General features: G+C 38.7%; 1 protein-coding gene across 1 annotated transcript; it reads right to left on the reverse strand.

Moving 5' to 3' along the window:
- Positions 1 to 3,365: 3,365 nt before the first annotated feature.
- On the reverse strand, positions 3,366 to 16,341 carry LOC139720420 (NADH dehydrogenase [ubiquinone] iron-sulfur protein 6, mitochondrial-like). The gene is made up of 4 exons (XM_071631781.1): positions 16,206 to 16,341; positions 13,102 to 13,155; positions 8,465 to 8,587; positions 3,366 to 3,593 (listed from the first exon to the last, which is right to left on the reverse strand). The coding sequence occupies exons 1-4, from the start codon at positions 16,338 to 16,340 to the stop codon at positions 3,510 to 3,512; spliced, it is 396 nt and encodes a 131-aa protein (XP_071487882.1). The 5' UTR covers position 16,341; the 3' UTR covers positions 3,366 to 3,509.
- Between the last annotated feature and the right edge of the window lie 2,827 nt (positions 16,342 to 19,168).

Consider the following 19,168-nt stretch of genomic DNA (forward strand, 5'->3'; position numbering starts at 1 on the left):
CTTCCATGTCTTTATCGGCCAAACAAACAGAAATTATGCTATAAGAGTTCATATCATGGATCATAATTGCTTAAAGCCGACTGCAAAAATAAAGGAGAGAGAGAGGGGGGGGGGGGGGAGATCGAGAGATCGAGAGAAGAGTAAGAAAAAATATAATGGGGCCAATGTCCACATTCCCAATAAATTGGATATTGCAAGACTGTACGAACTATAAGTCTGCAACCCTCCGATGCAAATCTTCAAAAATGGACTTATCGGTTTTTGCGAACAAACTCTTCATATGTTTCAAGTTTAATGAAAATGCCTAGAACAATTTCTAAGATACAGATAAAAAAGAAACAAGAGACCAGGGGGCCCAAGAGTATTGCAAGATCCCCTTCCACACATTCTTGCAGACTCTTACCTAGGAATTTATATATATATATATATAGGCCTATATACACTTGTATGTATATACAAATATATATATATATATATATATATATATATATATATATATATATATATATATATATATATATATAAACAAGACACTTAACTGGTACATAATATGTGGAAAGTAAATATTTTTTTTTAGATTCTTTAGACAAGCTATTCCAAAATCTGGGTCCACAATAAACATATGTGTTTTTGAGCATGTATTTCTAAATGGAAGATGGAATTCCTTGGAATATCTTGTGGGCTAATAATGTACACGGCTATTATGACAAAATAAAGAGTGAAGTATTTTGGGAAGATGTTTGCACTTGTAATCAAATATAAATTGACCAAACTGAAATAAAAACAAATCTTTTATTTTCAGGATTTTATGTGAATAGAACAGATTATCAGTATATACGTGCTTGGATATGGAGGTTAAAGACAATTCTGAGTGCCATCTTTTCCACTGTAAAAAAAGAAAGAAAGAAGAAATTTGTCTTGCAATGTTAAATACGTATTTCTCCAAGCAAGAATTATATAACGTAGATATGATAATACAAAACTTAATACAAAATTATTAATGGATAGGTTTTACGGAATTATCATTGAACTGGATTTTATGAAATTTTTAGTATGGGGAAACACGCATCAATCATTATTGGATGGGGTTTTACTGTTACAAAAGAAGGCTCTTTGTATTACATGCATTTGTAATACCGTTCTATATTTTCATACAGATCCTTTGACAATAAAATTCTGAAAATCAAAGATTTGTCTTTCAAATTTCAGTTAGGGCAATTTATGTACAGCTGTAATAATAACTGCCTTCTGTCTATCTTTGACTCCCGTGTTTACACATAATCTGACATAACATACACTGTATAGGCCTACATGTATGTACATGTACATGTATATCCAACTAGACTGTCAAATGCATTACATCTGTCAAGAAAACGTGCTAGCTCAGCAGACCTTTATTTGTGCAGGTCCAAGATTTTGAAATTCCCTTACTATGGACATTAAAAAAAAAAGAACCTTCATTGAATTTGTTTAAAAAGACATTGAAGATGTTTCTTTTGAAATCTTACGATGCAACCAAATGAAATTAATCTTGTACATGTAATGTATTTTGTAAGCACGACATATATATCTTTTTTTCTTATAGGCTGTGTTCTCTTGCATCACATCCCACTTAGTATACTATGGGCAGTTCCATGAACCACTTTCGTAGTCACTTTAAATGTAATACAATGTACTGTCCTGCTGTGGCTGATTGTCTCTGTGGGCTTTGACCCTTGGTGTATGCATTTAATTGATCTAGGCTTCTCTCTCTCTCTTTTCTCCATATTTTCTGTTCCTTTTTTCCTACTTTTTTTTTCAATTTTCTATTCCCCATTTCCACAGATTCCTGCACTCTTTGTAGTTCCTCACCTCCTCTATCCCCCTTCCTCAGAGGTGCCCACATAATACAACACAAGCCTAGTCTTTGCAACTGATTGACAAATTGCCCTACATCAACGTAAATGAGCACTGAATTGATCAGTGTTTTATTGTATGATAAAAAATCATGGCCGTACATACTCAAGGGATTCGAACCTACGACCTCCTGATCACCGGACAGGCATCGTCTCCACTAGTAGACCATCGATCTTTCGATAGGAAGTGTTGGTTCTAATCCTTATGGCATGCAGCGGGTACTGCTTTATTATTCAAATTCATGAAATTCTTCAGTCGAGATGATTTCATTGCAACTGATTGACAAATTGCCCTCCATCAAAGTAAAATAAGGATTAGAACCAACACTTGCTATCGAAAGATCGGTGGTCTAGTGGAGATGACGCCTGTCCGGTGATAAGGAGGTCGTACAGTATGTTCGAATCCTGCTCGAGTATGTACGCCCATGATTTTTTATTGTGGCTACTACAGTACTAAAACACTGATCAATTCAGTGCTTATTTACATCGATGTAGGGCAATTTGTCAATCAGTTGCAATGAAAACATCTCGACAGAAGAATTTCATGAATTTGAATCGCAGAGTGTATAAATATGAGTATACATGTGCATGTATGTTACTTTTTTGTACCGATCACAGACATGAACATGTTGCTATCTCTGGCGGGTAATATATATTTTCAATGACAACCATGTCAAACTTCACAGATATCTTTGTATAGTTTGTTTGAAAAAAGGTGAAAAAATGTTTGAATTATTGAATCATAATGCCAGCGACTTTTGGGGAGGAGGGATAAAAACAGAAAGACCACCCAAATACGGTAAAGGAAAAATTGGGAATGTTGAATTCACCTTAAAAAGTGGCACTTTGTTGTAAGCAAGCTTGTTTTTACAATGTACAATGTACTGTACAGGGTTTGTCTGCACTGCATATCAACAGAAGTACTGTACATACTTGTATAGCATTAGCATCACATGCTAACTCTGACACAAAGATTAATAAATACAATGTAATCAGTGTACAGCCTTGTGCATTCATGAACATAGACATCTTTATTAGAAATCACTGACACTCAGCGACTCATATACATGTATTTACAGATGTAATGGGAGAGTTACATATACAGTACACATCCTTGGATGGACCTTGTACAATGTACCAATAACATACCCTATAACTGCTTGGATTTCCTGTGCATTGGCTTACACTATACATGTACTAGTGTATCAGTACATATTACATTAGTGAGATTTGCATGAAGTAAATTCAACTCTATTCAATGTGATGAAAAATGAAACAGTCATGTGTTTCAATGAGTGCTTACATTGCTTAAAAATTTAGAAGTGTTGTTTCTTATTCTTCAGTGTTTTCAGTAACAAATGTAAATAATCAAACAGAGAGGCTTCCAGTGACACTACATATGATGTACTGGAATTCCACTAGGACATAGTGGTTTCAAACGGTCATTGTGCATTAGAGTATGTTGCGCTTTATTACACATGAAAGTTGTCACATCTGGTACATAAGTTCTTTGACAGGCATCATTTCAAATGCAGCTTCCACACCATCTCCCACGACGAGGGTCTAAGGTTTGCTACCACACATCATGAATAGATCTTTAAATTCTGAATAAAACTAATGCTCCGTCTGACTTGAGACATACTTGGCAGAAATATAGCGAAGTCCACAGTATGGACAGATGTGAGGGCCTTCCTGATCCTGTAAGTAGCATAATGAAGAGTGAAAAAAAAAAAATTGAATATCATCTGTACAGTCCCATTCCGTTATGACGAACACTGTTATAATGAAATTCCAGTTACAACGAAGTATAAATTCAGGCCACAACATTATCAGCTCTAAGTTCTTTTATTGTTTATATCTTCTATTACATAATGAAATTTCGATACAACGAAAGAAAACTGCTGGTCCTTTGTTATAATGGGAGTCCACTGTAATCAGATTTGTTGGCGGTTGACATGGGAAATGCATGCACTACAAATACAATGTACACTGTGTATCAGGAAACAAAGAAGTTTTGGTACATCCCAGGTACAAAATACAATCTGAACATATAAATGCATATAATGACAAGGAATCTTGAACTAACAGTACATGTACACACAAGACTTGTTACACAGAAAGTTGTGCATTATTGTACAACTGTAAATTGCTACTGTAAAACTGATTCCTTTCAGGGTAACATAGCAGGGGCGTCACCAGCTTTTTTTCAAGGGGGGTGCGTTTTGACACTAAATGTTTACGATATTTTTTGGACAGTCATTTGGAATATAGGAAGCTCTCAATCCCTAGACTTTTACTGTTTTTTGAGGGAAACCAAGCGGGGAAGGGGCACCGGCGTAGCTAGGATTTCATTTTTTTTTGGGGGGGGGAGGGGGGGGGGGGGGGGGTTAGTATGCGAGGGAGCGAGCAAGGGTGGGGGGAGCGTGTGGAAGTGCCGGAGGGGGTTGTACCCCCTATAAATGGATTATGGAATGACGGTGTGAAACGACAAATTACTGGCAGCGATATCAGAAGAATGGCATAACGACTACATGCGAGCAAGGGGAGCGAGCGAGCTTGAAAATTTTGACATTTTACAGTCCAAAAACTGCCGTTATATAGCCATATTTTAGTGCTTTGTACATTAAGGGGGGGGGGGGCGCACCGGGCGCAACTGCTGGCAGTTACTGGCAGCAACATCAGGAGAATTGCATAACAATTAAATGCGAGCGAGCGAGCGAGCGAGCTTGAAAATTTTGACATTTTACTGTCCAAAAACTGCCGTTTGTAGCCATATTTATTTGCTTTGGAAATTAAGGGGGGCACACCGGGTCCAACTGCTGGGAATTACTGGCAGCAACATCAGGTGAATGGCATAGCAATTATATATATAAATAATAATAATAATAATAATAATAATAATAATAATAATAATAATAATAATAATAATAATAATAATAAGTACAGCATTTGTAATGCGCCTTCGATCTAGTATCCTATTCTGAGGCGCAGAGGGACGTAATTATGAAAACAATAGCATACATCGTAGTCATAATTGTACATAAGAAGGTTGAAAAAGAAGAAAGAGATAGGTAGAGATATACACACCAATGAACAATTCGTTGAAAATTCAATCGAAACAAGATGCGAACATATGTGATTTCAAAAGCTTTTTAAATGTTTCAATGGTCTCTGCTGATCGGATCCTCAGTGGAAGAGCGTTCCAGAGAGATGGGGCTGCAGAAACAAAGGCTTTTTCTCCGAGAGTCGAGATTGTTCTTTTAACTGTTAATTGTTTACTATTACATGAACGGAGATTTCTGCCAGGGACGTATTCTGAAACAAGGTTTTGCAAATATTTTGGAGCTGAAGAATGTACTGCTTTCCATGTATGAAGAAGAATTTTAAACTCTATCCTCTTGGATACTGGTAGCCAGTGAAGATTTTTTAGAACTGGGGTAATGCTGGAGAAGCGAGATGTTCCACTGAGGACCCGAGCAGCAGAGTTCTGAGCACGCTGTAGTTTGGCCAGTTGGTAAGATGAAGCCTTGAACAATAATGCATTTCCATAATCAATACGAGACAAAACATACGAATGAATAACAGAGGCTGCAACTTTGTTTGATAAGGATTTTCTGATACTGTGAATATTGCGTAGTTGCAAATATACAGATCGACATGTGTTTGTAACGTGTGTCGCCATTGACATTTCAGGGTCAAAATAAACTCCAAGATTCCTACAATTTGACACAGATTGTACATTGACACATCCAATTTGTAATGACTGACTACGGACCTTTGCTGCCAGATGTTTTGATGCAATTATCATAAATTCACTTTTGTCATCATTCAGTTTGAGTTTGTTCCGTATCGAGTTCCGTATATATTGTTCCGTATATATAAATGCGAGCAAGCGAAGAGAGCGAGCTTGAAAATTTTGACATTTTACAGTCCAAAAACAGCCATTTGGAGCCATATTTTTTCGCTTTGAAAATAAAGGAGGGGTGGGGGGCGCAACGGGCGCAACTGCCGGTAATTACTAGCAGCAACATCAGGAGAATTGCATAACAATTAAATGCGAGCGAGCGAGCGAGCGAGCGAGCGAGCTTGAAAATTTTGACATTTTACAGTAAAAAAACGAACAAACTGCCGTTTGTATAGCTATATTTCTTCGCTTTAGAATCTAAGGGGGCGCATCGGGCGCAACTGCTGGCAAATACTGGCAGCAATATCAGGAGAGCATAATGATTACATTCGAGCGAGCGAGCGAGCGAGCTTGAAAATTTTGACATTTTACAGTCCCAAAACTGCCATTTGTAGCCATATTTTTTTGCTTTGGAAATTAAGGGGGGCGCACCGGGCGCAACTGCTGGCACTTACTGGCAGCAACATCAGGTGAATGGCATAACAATTAAATGCGAGCGAGCGAAGAGAGCGAGCTTGAAAATTTTGACATTTTACAGTCCCAAAACTGCCATTTGGAGCCATATTTTTTCGCTTTGGAAATAAAGGAGGGGGGGGGGGGGGCGTACCGGGCGCAACTGCTGGCAATGACTGGCAGCAACATCAGGTGAATGGCATAACAATTAAATGAGAGCGAGCGAAGAGAGCGAGCTTGAAAATTTTTACATTTTACAGTCCCAAAACTGCCATTTGGAGCCATATTTTTCGCTTTCGAAATAAAGGGGGGGGGGCGCACCGAGCTCAACTGCCGGCAATTACTGGCAGCAACATCAGGAGAATTGCGTAACAATTAAATGCGAGCGAGCGAGCGAGCGAGCTTGAAAATTTTGACATTTTACAGTAAAAAACAAACAAACTGCCGTTTGTATAGCTATATTTCTTCGCTTTAGAATCTAAGGGGGCGCATCGGGCGCAACTGCTGGCAAATACTGGCAGCAATATCAGGAGAGCATAATGATTGCATTCGAGCGAGCGGAACGAGCGAGCTTGAAAATTTTACATTTTACAGTCCAAAAACTGCCGTTCTTAGCCATATTTTTCGCTTTGGAAATTAAGGGGGAGGGGCACCGGGCGGAACTGCTGGCAATTACTGGCAGCAATATCAGGTGAATTGCATAACAACTAATGCGAGCGAGCGAAGAGAGCGAGCTTGAAAATTTTGCATTTTACAGTCCAAAAACTGCCGTTCTTAGCCATATTTTTTCGCTTTGGAAATTTGGGGCGGGGAGCGCACCGGGCGCAACTGCCGGCAATTACTGGCAGCAACTTCAGGAGAATGGCATTATGACTAAATGCGAGCGAGAGGAGCGAGCGAGCTTGAAAATTTTGACATTTTACTGTCCAAAAACTGCCGTTTGCAGCTATTTTATTATTTTTTTTTCGCTTTGGAAATTAAAGGGGGGGGGGGACGCCCGGTGCGCCCCTCCCCCTGGATCCGCCACCGGTAGTCCAGGGTGTGGGTTTATGTTCATGACTGGGGGAGGTATCATGACCAGCGAGGTGGCGTCGAAGTGACCAAGCGGGGAATGGTGTCCAAAGTCTGCACTTTAGAGCATCCCCTAAACTAATTGTGCGTGTTTGTTTGTGTGTGTGTATCATATACATGGAAAAATTAGCCCAGGTCAAGTCTTTTTATTGGCAATGCAAGACATCTTTACATAGACTAGTATGTAAAGCAACACTGCAAAATGCAATGATCTAGCTTTGATATAACGAAGCGTAAGGTACAAAGGTGTACACTCTACATCACACTGCGCAACATTGTAGCGACTCTTCGTTCGGATGTACTGAGTACACTGCGCACATCCTGCTTGTATATGCAGAATGCCAACCAGGAATCACAATCTTTTGTCGGGTCCGGGCTTTTTGAACAATGTTTCACACTATATACCTATTTAATTATGGTTAAAAGAAATCATAGAAAAATATCTTATTTCTGGATCACCCTTTCATTCAAAAGCAGTTTACTAACACTTGAACTACTATTTCGGTAAATCTTTTTTTTTTTTTTTTTTTTACCAGCGGATTGGGAGTGGGGCGCACCCCCCCCCCCCCCCCCTCCGTAGTTACGCCACTGCTTTTGGGTGAAATAATTGGACAGATTCTAACAAAAAAGTAAGAAAATCTTTTCATCGCGGGAATTATGATTATGTGGGGTGGGGCAAATGGTGCGCTTGCCTTCCAATATTTTTATGGGGGCAACATTTTTGTTTTCTTTCAAAAGCAAGAAAATCTTCTCATTATAAAATCAGTGCTGCCAGAACCAGGGGTGCGAATTGTTTTTGCCGACGATTTTCTTTTGTGTGTGTGTGTGTGTGTGTGTGTGTGTGTGTGTGTGTGTGTCCATGGTGCAAAATATAAAAAAAGATAGAAAAGAATAATTATTTAGCGTCCGGCGTTGAGGTCGCTCGCAGATTGTTTTTTTTTTTTTTTTTTTTTTTTTTTTTTTTTAGGATCTGAAGGGGGGTGCGTTCGCACCCAACGCACCCCCCCTGGTGACGCCCATGCATAGTGTATGAATGAAGTCGCAGATTACCAAGTAGAATGTATTTTTCTCCCTTCTTTTTCGGGGGAAAGCAGTCAATCAGTGACCAATTCTTATGCAAACAGAAGAGTCAATGACTTACCAAATTGATGTAGACCTTGGGGTGACCAAGTGGGCCTCCACCTCCGTCACAATAAACACTGCGCCCCTGGATCACAATTGGGGGCTCCTCATCCACCAGGTCAATAGCAAACTTCTCATTCACCTAAGTCATGTTAAAAAAATGCAGGAGAGTCATGTCATGTAACATACTCTATACATTAAAAACAGATTGATGGTTAATACAGGTGTACAGTCAACTTTGCCTAAATCGAATCTACATGGACTAAAGAAATAGCTTTGACTTGACTTATGAAATTTGACTTATGAAGGACTAATAATAGAATATGAAGAGTACATGTACATGTACACGGTACGTGTACTTGAAAACTGACTAAAGCAAGGTTGACTGTATGTGAATGCATACATGTATGCATGCTCACCAAGTACATGTACATGTAGCCACACGTGTATATATAAAAAAATAAGTACTAGGTTTCTGTCTGCTTTCTATTTCATAATGTAAACTGGAAGCTAACCTGTACAGTTAAAACTTGATTTGTAGGAAGAGAAAAACTTGTACTGCAGACTGTATTTTATTTCCCCCAAACAAGGTACATTAACTAAAATGATGCTTTAGGGCAAGTCCAAGATAACACGCACGTTACGTATGGGACATTCAGAGACTTTTATGACCTGAAAAATAGTGTTAATGGCCTTTGATCATATTGAACTTCATCATGGTGATTGATATCTAGGAGAAGTATAATCTTGTAAAAAATTGAGAAAAATGACCATGACAATTATATTCTAGAAGAGAAAATATGTGCCGTTACGTATGGGACCAGAAAAATTTTATTTTTTTGAACATTTTTTTCAACCTCAAAACTCTCTGAAAGTATATCATTCTACAACTTGTAACTCACTGTGATGAAAGTCACAACACTCAAGATTATCACAGGTAAGTTTCATGTCATTAGGCAAAAAGCTCTAATTACAGGTTCTAATTAAAGACAGACATGACGTGTTACGTATGGGACAGTTACGTATGGGACAGTTTGTCCCCCATTCATTTGGTGTGTGAAGAACCATGTTTATGGGTATTTTGCATAATCATTGAAGTAGAATCAGTTGAAACTACTCAAATACTGATCCAGATTGTCAAGGAAACAATATTCCCCAAATATTCACCATCATAATCATATTCAATCATATTTTTATATTTCTATGACCAACCTGGGTATGCATGCCCTTTGTCCCCCATTCGTTAAGTGTGTGGAGAAGCATGTTTATGGGTATTTTGCAAAATAATTTTGCAAAATACCCATAAACAAATTTTTGCATAATTATTGAGGTGGAATCAGTTGAAATTACTCAAATACTGATCCAGATTGACAAGGGAACAATATTCCCCAGATATTTACCATCATAATCACATTCAATCATATTCTATATTTTTTATGACCAACCTGAGTATGTATGTCCTGTTTTTATCAGGATAGTTACTACTGAAAAATTGAATACCTGGTAGTTTAAAGTGTTTACTTCCATTGATGAAGGGCAGTATGCCATTTAGTTTCAATAAAAAACAACTTGACACAAGAAATATTAAGTTTAATAAATAAGCAATACCTGCTGCGTGGAACCCCAGTGATCGAGTAGATACACTGTATATGATGTCTGTCTAGCAGTCAGGTCATTGATTCGAGTCACACCTCAGTATGTATACCCATGAATTTCGTTGTGGCTACTACTGAAAACTGAATAAGGACAATTTGTGTATCACTTGCAATAAAAAAAATAATCATTTTACATTTTATTTTTTTTAATATATATCACAACCATTTCAAATTGGATCTCCATCACATAAACTTTGAATTCCTCTAGTCTTAGGATTTTATGCTCCTAAGTAATTCATATAATTGGTTTCCAATCATCTCTTTAAATGTTGAAAACTGAATCCCCATTCCTACAAAAAAAAAACTATACCATCCCTTTAATGCTGATTTTTCATTGTGTATTTTGCCATTTTCCCCTCCCCCTTTCTGAAAATTGTTCAGTCAAGTTCATGTATTGTTTCAAGTGTCTATAACTCAAAAAGTAGCTACAATGTTGGGATGCTTTCTTCAGGATGATTGACCATTTGTGTACTGAGAGACCTTCCCAGCTAGCTACATGAATTCACATGCAATATGTATGAGGATGTCCCATACGTAACGCATTTGTCCCATACGTAACATTATTTCAATGCCTAATGAAAAATATTTCTTTTACTTTTTTTTCTTTTTTCTCTGGTATTTAATTTCTCTAAACAATAAATTAGAACTTTCCAAAAGGGCATTAAAGTAACTTTAGCAATTTCAGAATAAACCTAAAAAAATGACCTCATTTTGTTACGTATGGGACATCTCATGATAGGACACGAGCTAATTTGAATAATCATTTGCATAATCCCTAAATTTTCATACCAAGTTAAACTATGTGATGAACTTCTTATGTCCACATATTAATCAAATATTATTTGCTTTCCTTTGAATTAATATGAATTTTTATAAATGTCCCATACGTAACGCTGTGTTTCACATATATGCAAATGAAGCCCTTGAAATTTACATAAATTTACATAATATCATTTTTTCCTCCACGGAAATCAAAACTTCAACTCATAAGCTTCAAAATGATACCAAACATGTCAATATTGAGCAAAGATGAAATTTTGCCTTCTGAGGGGACCTTATCTTGGACTTGCCCTTTATCTTTCTAAGGGTTCTCTTTTAGTTTTTGTTCATGTATGAGTTACATACTGTATTTGTACAATGTACATGTGTATCCTTTTATGAAACAAATATTTTTTTTTCAAATACATACCATGTACAGTATTTAAGTATCTATACTATCAAAATAAGTTCATCACTGTCTGAACTGATTTCTAATTGCACATTATATATACACATGAACAGACAAAAAAAAACAACAACTAGAAATGTCGCTATGGCGACTGGTATGCCTCCGCCATAATGCATGATTCTCCCAATAGGTCCAGAGTACATGTGGACAATGTGTGATTGCATTTTCACAAAATTGGCAAAATATTAAAATGATGACATGTTTGTCACAAATGTGTTGAATGTTCACCTTCCTTGACCTACAGTGTAAGTTTAACTGGATGAATAGGAGAGCATGTATTTGGGGATCTGAGGACTTTAACTTGACTTTGACCCTTTCATAAGTTTAGGCCTATGCATTGAGTAATTTTCAAGGTATGGAGAAAAAGTGCAATTTCTGTATTCAATAGTAAATTGTTACCATTTTTATCTGGCCTTTGACCACAAAATTCATAAGAGAATTAATGTCAGGCAGAACATGCATAAATATGTACTAAGTTTCAAGATAACTTGAGCCACTTCCGAGATATGGAGGAAGAAGTAAGTTCAGTACTTTCACTTCATCTTCGACCTTTTTGGAAAAAAAAAAAAAAAAACTTCCCAGAGAATCTCTATCGGGTTGTACATGCATATACCAAGATTAAAAAATTTTTGCCTATATTTTGCCCTATATTTTACCAATAACATGCCGTTACCATGGCAACGCACTTTTTGCCACTGCGGAAATATGTGTCTTGCACATTAACATATTCAGATGAACATCTGTACCTAATTTCATAAAAATTGATCAAAAACTGTGGGAGGAGTTCGCGACGCAAGATTTGTACCCATTTTTGCCCATAATATGCCGTTACCATGGCAACGTACTTTTGGGTACTGTCAAAAAATACGTCTTGCACATCTACAACCCAAGGCACACATCTGTGCCAAGTTTTATGGGAATCGGTTGAAAACTGAGGAAGTAGTTCGCGACGCAAGATTTGCAACGGACCGACCGCCCGACCGACCGCCCGACCGCCCGACCGCCCGACCGACCGCCCGACCGACCGTCCGCTGATTCCTATATACCCCCTTCAAACTTCGTTTGGCGGGGGTATAAATAATAATCCTAAGCACTGGCATTGCATGAATATAAGGGAAATAGTACAATTTTGAAGTGTTGCCCTTGACCTTTGACCCCATGAACCCCAAATTCCCTAGATAATAACTGCCAGTCAGTATGTGCATATATACTATGTTCCATGAAGATACCCAAACAATTTCCAAGATACAGAGAAAAAAAGTGAAATTCTATCATTTTTATTTGACCTTTTGACCTTTGACCTTTGACCTCATAAACCCAAACTTTCACCAGAGAATCTTAATTGGGTAATACATGTATACATTTCGTTTCAAGAAAATATCTTCAGGCATTGCATAGATATGGGGAAATACATGTAGTGAAATTTTAAGCATTTGACCTGACCTTTAGCATGTGCACCCAAAAGTTGATAGGCACAACTTCACCCCCTAATACACATACATGCCAAGTTTCATTATGATACCTCAAAAGGTTTTTTAGTTACGCTGTCCACAAAATTCATTATGGACGGACGGAAGGACGGACAACCCGAAAACATAATGCCTCCGGCACCACTTTGTGGCGGGAGCATAAAAAAAAGAAAAAGAGAGCAATATTTTAGTACAGCCTGTAAATAGGTGATAAGCACCGTAGCTGATGTAAGGATTTGAACTAATGTCAGCAAAGCCCCTGTTCAGTATTTGGACTTTTCCTGAAATGTTGCATTATATTCACCTCTTTTTGTCTGTCCACAAATCGAATCTTCCTGTAATCTCCATCATCAAAAGCCTGAAAAACAAGAAGTGAAATGTCCCATGAAGTGGATCATTCAAAATTAACATACAAGTTCACATATAAATGTACTGTATTTCTAAGCATGATGCCCTGTCTGGCAAATTTCAGTTTCTTTCTTCACACCTATCATCATTAATAATTTGCGATATCAAATTTTTTACTGCGAGCAAAACATCGGTAAGAGGATACATGTACGTGTAATGTAAATTCTGCAAACCATCATACAAGTATCTAAAGGAATCTCTACTCTGTTCAATATGACTCAATAAGAAGGGGTACAAGATCGAACATTTACAATCTTAATGAACTTGGACAAAAACATGGATGTCATGGATTTCTACAAGGTAAAAAATGAGACCCCTATGACACATAGCCCAAGTTCATCCTAGTATAGCTTTGCATAAGAGCTGCAACAAGGTACTTCTTCATCAAGGTAAGGCACTAGACAATTCTAGTGAGTAGAAAGGATTCTTTATCATGGGAAAATAAGGTCATTTTCAGCATATCGTCGCTGGGGTGACAAGACCTTGTATCTCAAAAATGTCAAATGTTCAGGAGAGCAAAAAAACATGGCGCCCAAAGCACTATAGTGAATGGGAAAGCCTTTCCTTTGACATGTCATGGTGGCTTCATTTTTGGAGTAAGACAGTTGGGATTTGGCCAAGACATCACTTGACCCATTATTTGACCATTAAGCTAAAAAAAAAAAAAAATTGACATTTTTGAGATACAAGGTCTTGTCACCCCAGCGACGATATGTGTACATGGGTGGAAATAAGTTGCTTGGCACTTGGTGGAGGTCTGAGCTTCACTCTCCATGTGCTTTTCTACTTTTAGTTTCAACTGAAATACACAGACCAAAGAGGCATTCAAATTTTTAAAAGGATCGTACGGTACAGTTTTGGTTGAGACCTAACTTCAGGTTTCTAACACTTTTTGTGAGATAATGAGACACATCTTATGAAATGTGAAAGAGCATGTACACTGTAATTCCAAGAGGGATTCAACAATTATTTGATGAAAATTGATTTTGAAATGGCTGAGATATCCAAAACAGAACAATCCTAATAAAATGTGGGACCCACCTTTTATTATGGTTGTTTTACTTTGTTTTGGGATGTCTCAGCCATTCCCAAACTGATTTTCATCAAATGAACTTTGAATTCCTCTTCGAATGGCATGCTCTGTACTATTTCATAAGTGGTTTCTTGGTATTTTGCACAAAGTTGAAAGCCTAATCCTCATTGCCACCAAGACTGTACCATCCCTATAAAGTGTGCTTGTAGAAGCACATCAATTTAATGGAATTTGTATTCAATTGCTGTTAAACTTAACTGTTTGAAACATGTTTTAATCACTGCACTGCCTGAAAGAAGAAAAAATGCTAAAAAATGTAGTAGACAATTGTAATTTCTCTAGAACCCAACACTAAAACACAAAGAAAATCTAGCAGTAGACCAATGCAGTGTACCAACTTCTAAGTTCTACCTTGATTATTAATCATCACCAGCGGTGACATCTAGCTTTCGCATGCACCTTCATTATTTTGCATGAATGCCTTGCCAGGAATTTGGCTATGTACTGCACAGCGGGTGGGTAGCTATGACAAGGATGGACCGATAGATGTATAATTTATTTTCTCCTATAATGTAATCCTGTCATATTACCAAGCATTCTCGGTGAATGAAGAAAATTGGGACAAATCGAATGGTCTAAATGTTGTATCTTGCACAACAAATCGCACATCAGAAGAAGAAAAAAAAATGTAAATGTTTACATACATGTACAGTAAGGTGAAAGAAAGTAACTACCAATGTGTACAACCTACACTTCTGGGCTTTGTGGTGCTAATGTACTTTTGGATCCATGTAGATATATCAAATTCACAGATTATAAATACTTGTGATACTTTATTTTCAATCGCTCACATAAATTTGAACTAAATCAGTCAATGGGAATGTCGATGTTCCTTTGAATTTTATGTCATCGCTTTAAACATTTCACTCTTTATCTGAAATAATCTGAAACTGAAGTCAGCTTGCTATTTATGTGATAAACTTCATCAATTTCAACTGGGAGAACAACAACAACAACAAAAATCAATGTAAGGCTTAAATGAACAAAAATGATTTATGGGAAGTTGAAAGAAGTTTGGTGAGAAATGTACATGTCAGATGTACCTGTAGTTCCTAGAATGCATTTACTATACACTGTACATGTAACCATACACCTCCTAGGCAGACAAACAGATGGACAGAGACAGACATACATGTACAGACACACAGTACCACACACACACACACCCAAATAGACTCGGCCCATGAAGGGGAAGGTACCCGCCCTGGTAACAGTATTCAATGGTATTCGTATGGTACCAAGGCCGGTACCAAGGCCGGTACCAATCCCGACGGCTTACTAGTATGTGCAGAACTGTATTTCCTGACTAACAATTGTTGAAAATCAAGTTATTCTGACACTTCAAACAGTATGACTATCAAAACAAAAAGGTACAAATGTATTATTACTTCCACTAGTACACTAGCAAGTAGCATACAGACAGACTCTGTCTGAAAACAGGGATCACAATTCTGGCGGTGTTATTGATGTCTTTCTCGTGTTTTTCCTATTAAACAAAATAAAAGGGAGGCTAGCTATAGCATAGCCCGACCAGAATCGGCAGAAGCCGTGCATGAAAAGCACGTAGCCCGACGCGATCGACCAGGCCCAGTTGGCCGGCCAGGGGGGCGTTTCATCAACGAGTTCGTCGGAGGTTTTCACCGACAAATTTGCTCTCAGCCAATCAGACGCAAGGATTTCAGTAGCTTTTAACAGTTGTCGGTGTAAATCACCGACAAAAAGTTTCATGAAACGGTCCCCTGGTAGAGCCTAGAGTCTAGAGAGGTCAGACGCCGTGCGAAGCACCGTGTGCGCGCGTGTGTACGACAGCGACAGGGCTGTGTACTACAGCATACGATATACTGATTTACTAGTCGCAGCAAAGGTTCTAAACACTAGTTTGTCTTTTTCATCACTAAAGTAATTACCTGTCCTGTGTGAGTCACTTTTTCTCCTGACAAATTAGGTTTTGTGTGCACCGCTACTGACTGAGATAACGGTGAAAGCTGAGGCAAACGACGACAGCAAGTTCTGCTCAACAACGCCAACCTGAGGGCCGCCATGTTGAAATCGTTGAGTAAAATATCTCGACAAGTCGACCAGCCCTCAATGCAGCCCAACTGTGAACAAGACATTCGGACCGAAACCTGGACAATTTTATTTACTTACTATTACTGTACTTTCCATTTCCGGCTCGATGGGTGTAGGTTAGAGCCTCAGAAACTCCAACTCACCCGCTTTCGACCGGAGATCTCCCGCCGAAAGCCCATTTTTTGCAGAATCTCCCGTTCTCCCCGCTTGAGATTTAATTTCTCCCGCTTGAAATTATTTCTTTCTTAATTCCATTGCTATGTTGAAAAATAAGTTGTCTTCTATTGGCATCTCCGTTGATCGTCTGTGTTTTCCACTCACTACTTTGGTGATCTTGTACACTTTCCCTTGTTCCCCTTTTCTAGCTGCTTCTTCTGCCTGGTTTGCTGGATCATCTAGGTATGCTCGCTTGTCAGCATCTATTTGAACCCAGACCGCAAGGTCCTTTGCGCTCGTGATGTGCGCTTCGCGCACATCTTGGAGTCTCCCGTTTGCTAGGGGTTTCAGGCGGGAGAATCTACAGATCTGGGGGTGTTTCATCAACGTTTGTCAGCACTGACAACTGTCAGCGCTGACAATTTCAGCAAAATCCTTGGTTTTTTATTGGCTGAGATGCTCTGGTCACTGACTGTTACTATGGTGATTCAAGTTGTCAGCGCTGACAAACGTTGATGAAACACCCCCCAGAACAAGCCCCTGGGAGCCGGGGGTGCTGGGGGTTCTGCAGCACCCCTGACTTTTTGGGGCAGGGGGCATAGCACCCCTGTGAAAAATAAAAGTTGGGGGTGCTTCTGCACCCCCAACTTTTATCTTTTTTACAGGGAAAATTACTTGATTTTTTATAGAAAATTGTCCAAGTATCCCACCCAAAGTGTGCATCAGAATGCTGAATTTCACTCCCACACAGAACAAGCTTATAAGTGCAAACAACACTATTAAAGCATTCCCATCGTCCCTGGATATTTTACTTTTTCTACTTTTCTATAGATTTTTTTTTTTATATGCTACCTGAAGGGCTCACTAGATTGCTGAATTTCAGTCCCAATAATGCAGAAGTTCCCTCATTTAGGGGGAGGATACCCCTCCAGGGGAGCATCGATGGAGGGGGGGGGCAGCAATATCATTTTGCCCCCCCCCCCCAGTAATTTCCAAGATGTGATTTTTTTTTTAATTCGAACTGTCTCACTCTTTCACCCAGGTGTGCACCAGTCGATTCTGAAATGCGAAATCTCCCTCGTATTGGAGGGAAATACCCCATCCCAATATATCTCCTTTCTATAATTCTAATAGAGTAATGAAAATGCCTCCTCGTATGCAGGGGTGTGGGGCAGTTGCCATGATATTACCCCCTCTCATTGATTTCGGGATGTCGGAGATTTTCTTGCTTTTTTGATGAATACTGTCCAAATATTTTACCGAAACTGTGCAAGGAATTGTCGCAGTTCAATTCTGAAAATACAATGGGTTTATACCCCTCCCACATCTTCCCCCTTTGGTCCTTTCCCATAAGACATATCTCCGAATGATTCTTCATCAAAAGATCTGTCAGTTTGTGTCATCTTAGTTCAAAAAATGCTAAAGTTCCCTCGTGTGGGAATGTAATATCCTCCTTTCATTTAGGCCCTAACCATTTCCAGTTCCCCTCATAGACGTAGTAGTAGTAGTATATACACTTCGTGGATTGATAATTTCCCCAATTCCACAAAATGTGTTTGGAGATAAATGTCAATTGGATTCTAAAAATGCCACAGTTTCTCGTATTAAATACAGGGAGCGTCAATCCTGGAATAATTGGGTGCTGGGAGCTTTGCAAACACATCACTTTACCCCCACCCTCCCGCCCCCCCCCCCCCCCAAAAAAAAAATCCTCTCGATGCGGAAAATTTTCTTGCTTTTTTTTTTTAGAAACTGTCCAGATATTTCACCAAAAGTGGACAAGATCGTTTGATTTCAATTCTGAAAACTGGAAAATGCCCGTAGTGTGGGAGGGATACCCCTCCCACACCCCGTTAGGCCAACTTCAATGCACTTATAGTAGACTTTTGAGATTGACACTTTCAGAATATTTCATCAAAAAGTGCGCACCAGATCTGTCACTTCAATTCAAACAAATTCAAAAGTTCCATCATATGGGACGGGGGTATTCTCTTTCAGTTTACCTTTATTCCCCCACCTATACATCTTTAGTAGGCTTATGCTTTTTTGTTTGACAGTTTTTCAAATATTCCTTCATAAATGACTATAATTGTGCAGAGACAATATATTTTCATTTCAATCCTTAAAATACAAAGGCTCTCTCGAATGGGAGGGGTTAGGGGACACCCCCTTCCAAAACCCTCCCCCTTGCTGTAAATTAGCCTCCATGCACTCCACGCATTGATTATGGCTACATTACATTACATGTATAGCAAATCAAAAGTGTGCGCCAGATATTCCACATCTTTGAATCACAATCAAAAAGATGCAAAAGCTCTCTCATGTAGGAGGGGGATACATCCTCCCACATCCTTCCCCCGCTTGGTCTCCCTCCATAGATGACTTACTACACTTGCCTGACACAAATTCCAGGATATTCTACCTAGATTTTGCATCAGATCGTTGTACATTGTATTTCAATTCTAAAACTGCCAAAGCTCCGTCGTGTAGGAGGGGGATACCCCTCCTACAATCCCCGCCTCATCAATTTCATACATTTATTACACAGTGATGATGCACACGCAGAACAAGAGCAGATTATACCCCGATTTAATGGTCATTCACATTTCTGTGAATATCATTTTTCATACTTTTTTAACAATTT

Source organism: Diadema antillarum, unplaced genomic scaffold, assembly GCF_040938485.1.
Source record: "Diadema antillarum isolate AM-2024a unplaced genomic scaffold, OU_Dant_1.0 scf00000128, whole genome shotgun sequence".
NCBI classification, from domain to species: domain Eukaryota; kingdom Metazoa; phylum Echinodermata; class Echinoidea; order Diadematoida; family Diadematidae; genus Diadema; species Diadema antillarum.

Bases quoted from the DNA above. Each gene is read 5' to 3' on its own strand.
- LOC139720420 (XM_071631781.1), bottom strand. From the start codon at position 16,340: ATGGCGGCCCTCAGGTTGGCGTTGTTGAGCAGAACTTGCTGTCGTCGT. The intron at 13,156-16,205 runs GTAATTACTTTA...CTTGTTTTTCAG, and splicing joins AAGTGACTCACACAGGACAG to GCTTTTGATGATGGAGATTA. The intron at 3,594-8,464 runs GTAAGTCATTGA...TGCTACTTACAG, and splicing joins CCAAGGTCTACATCAATTTG to GATCAGGAAGGCCCTCACAT.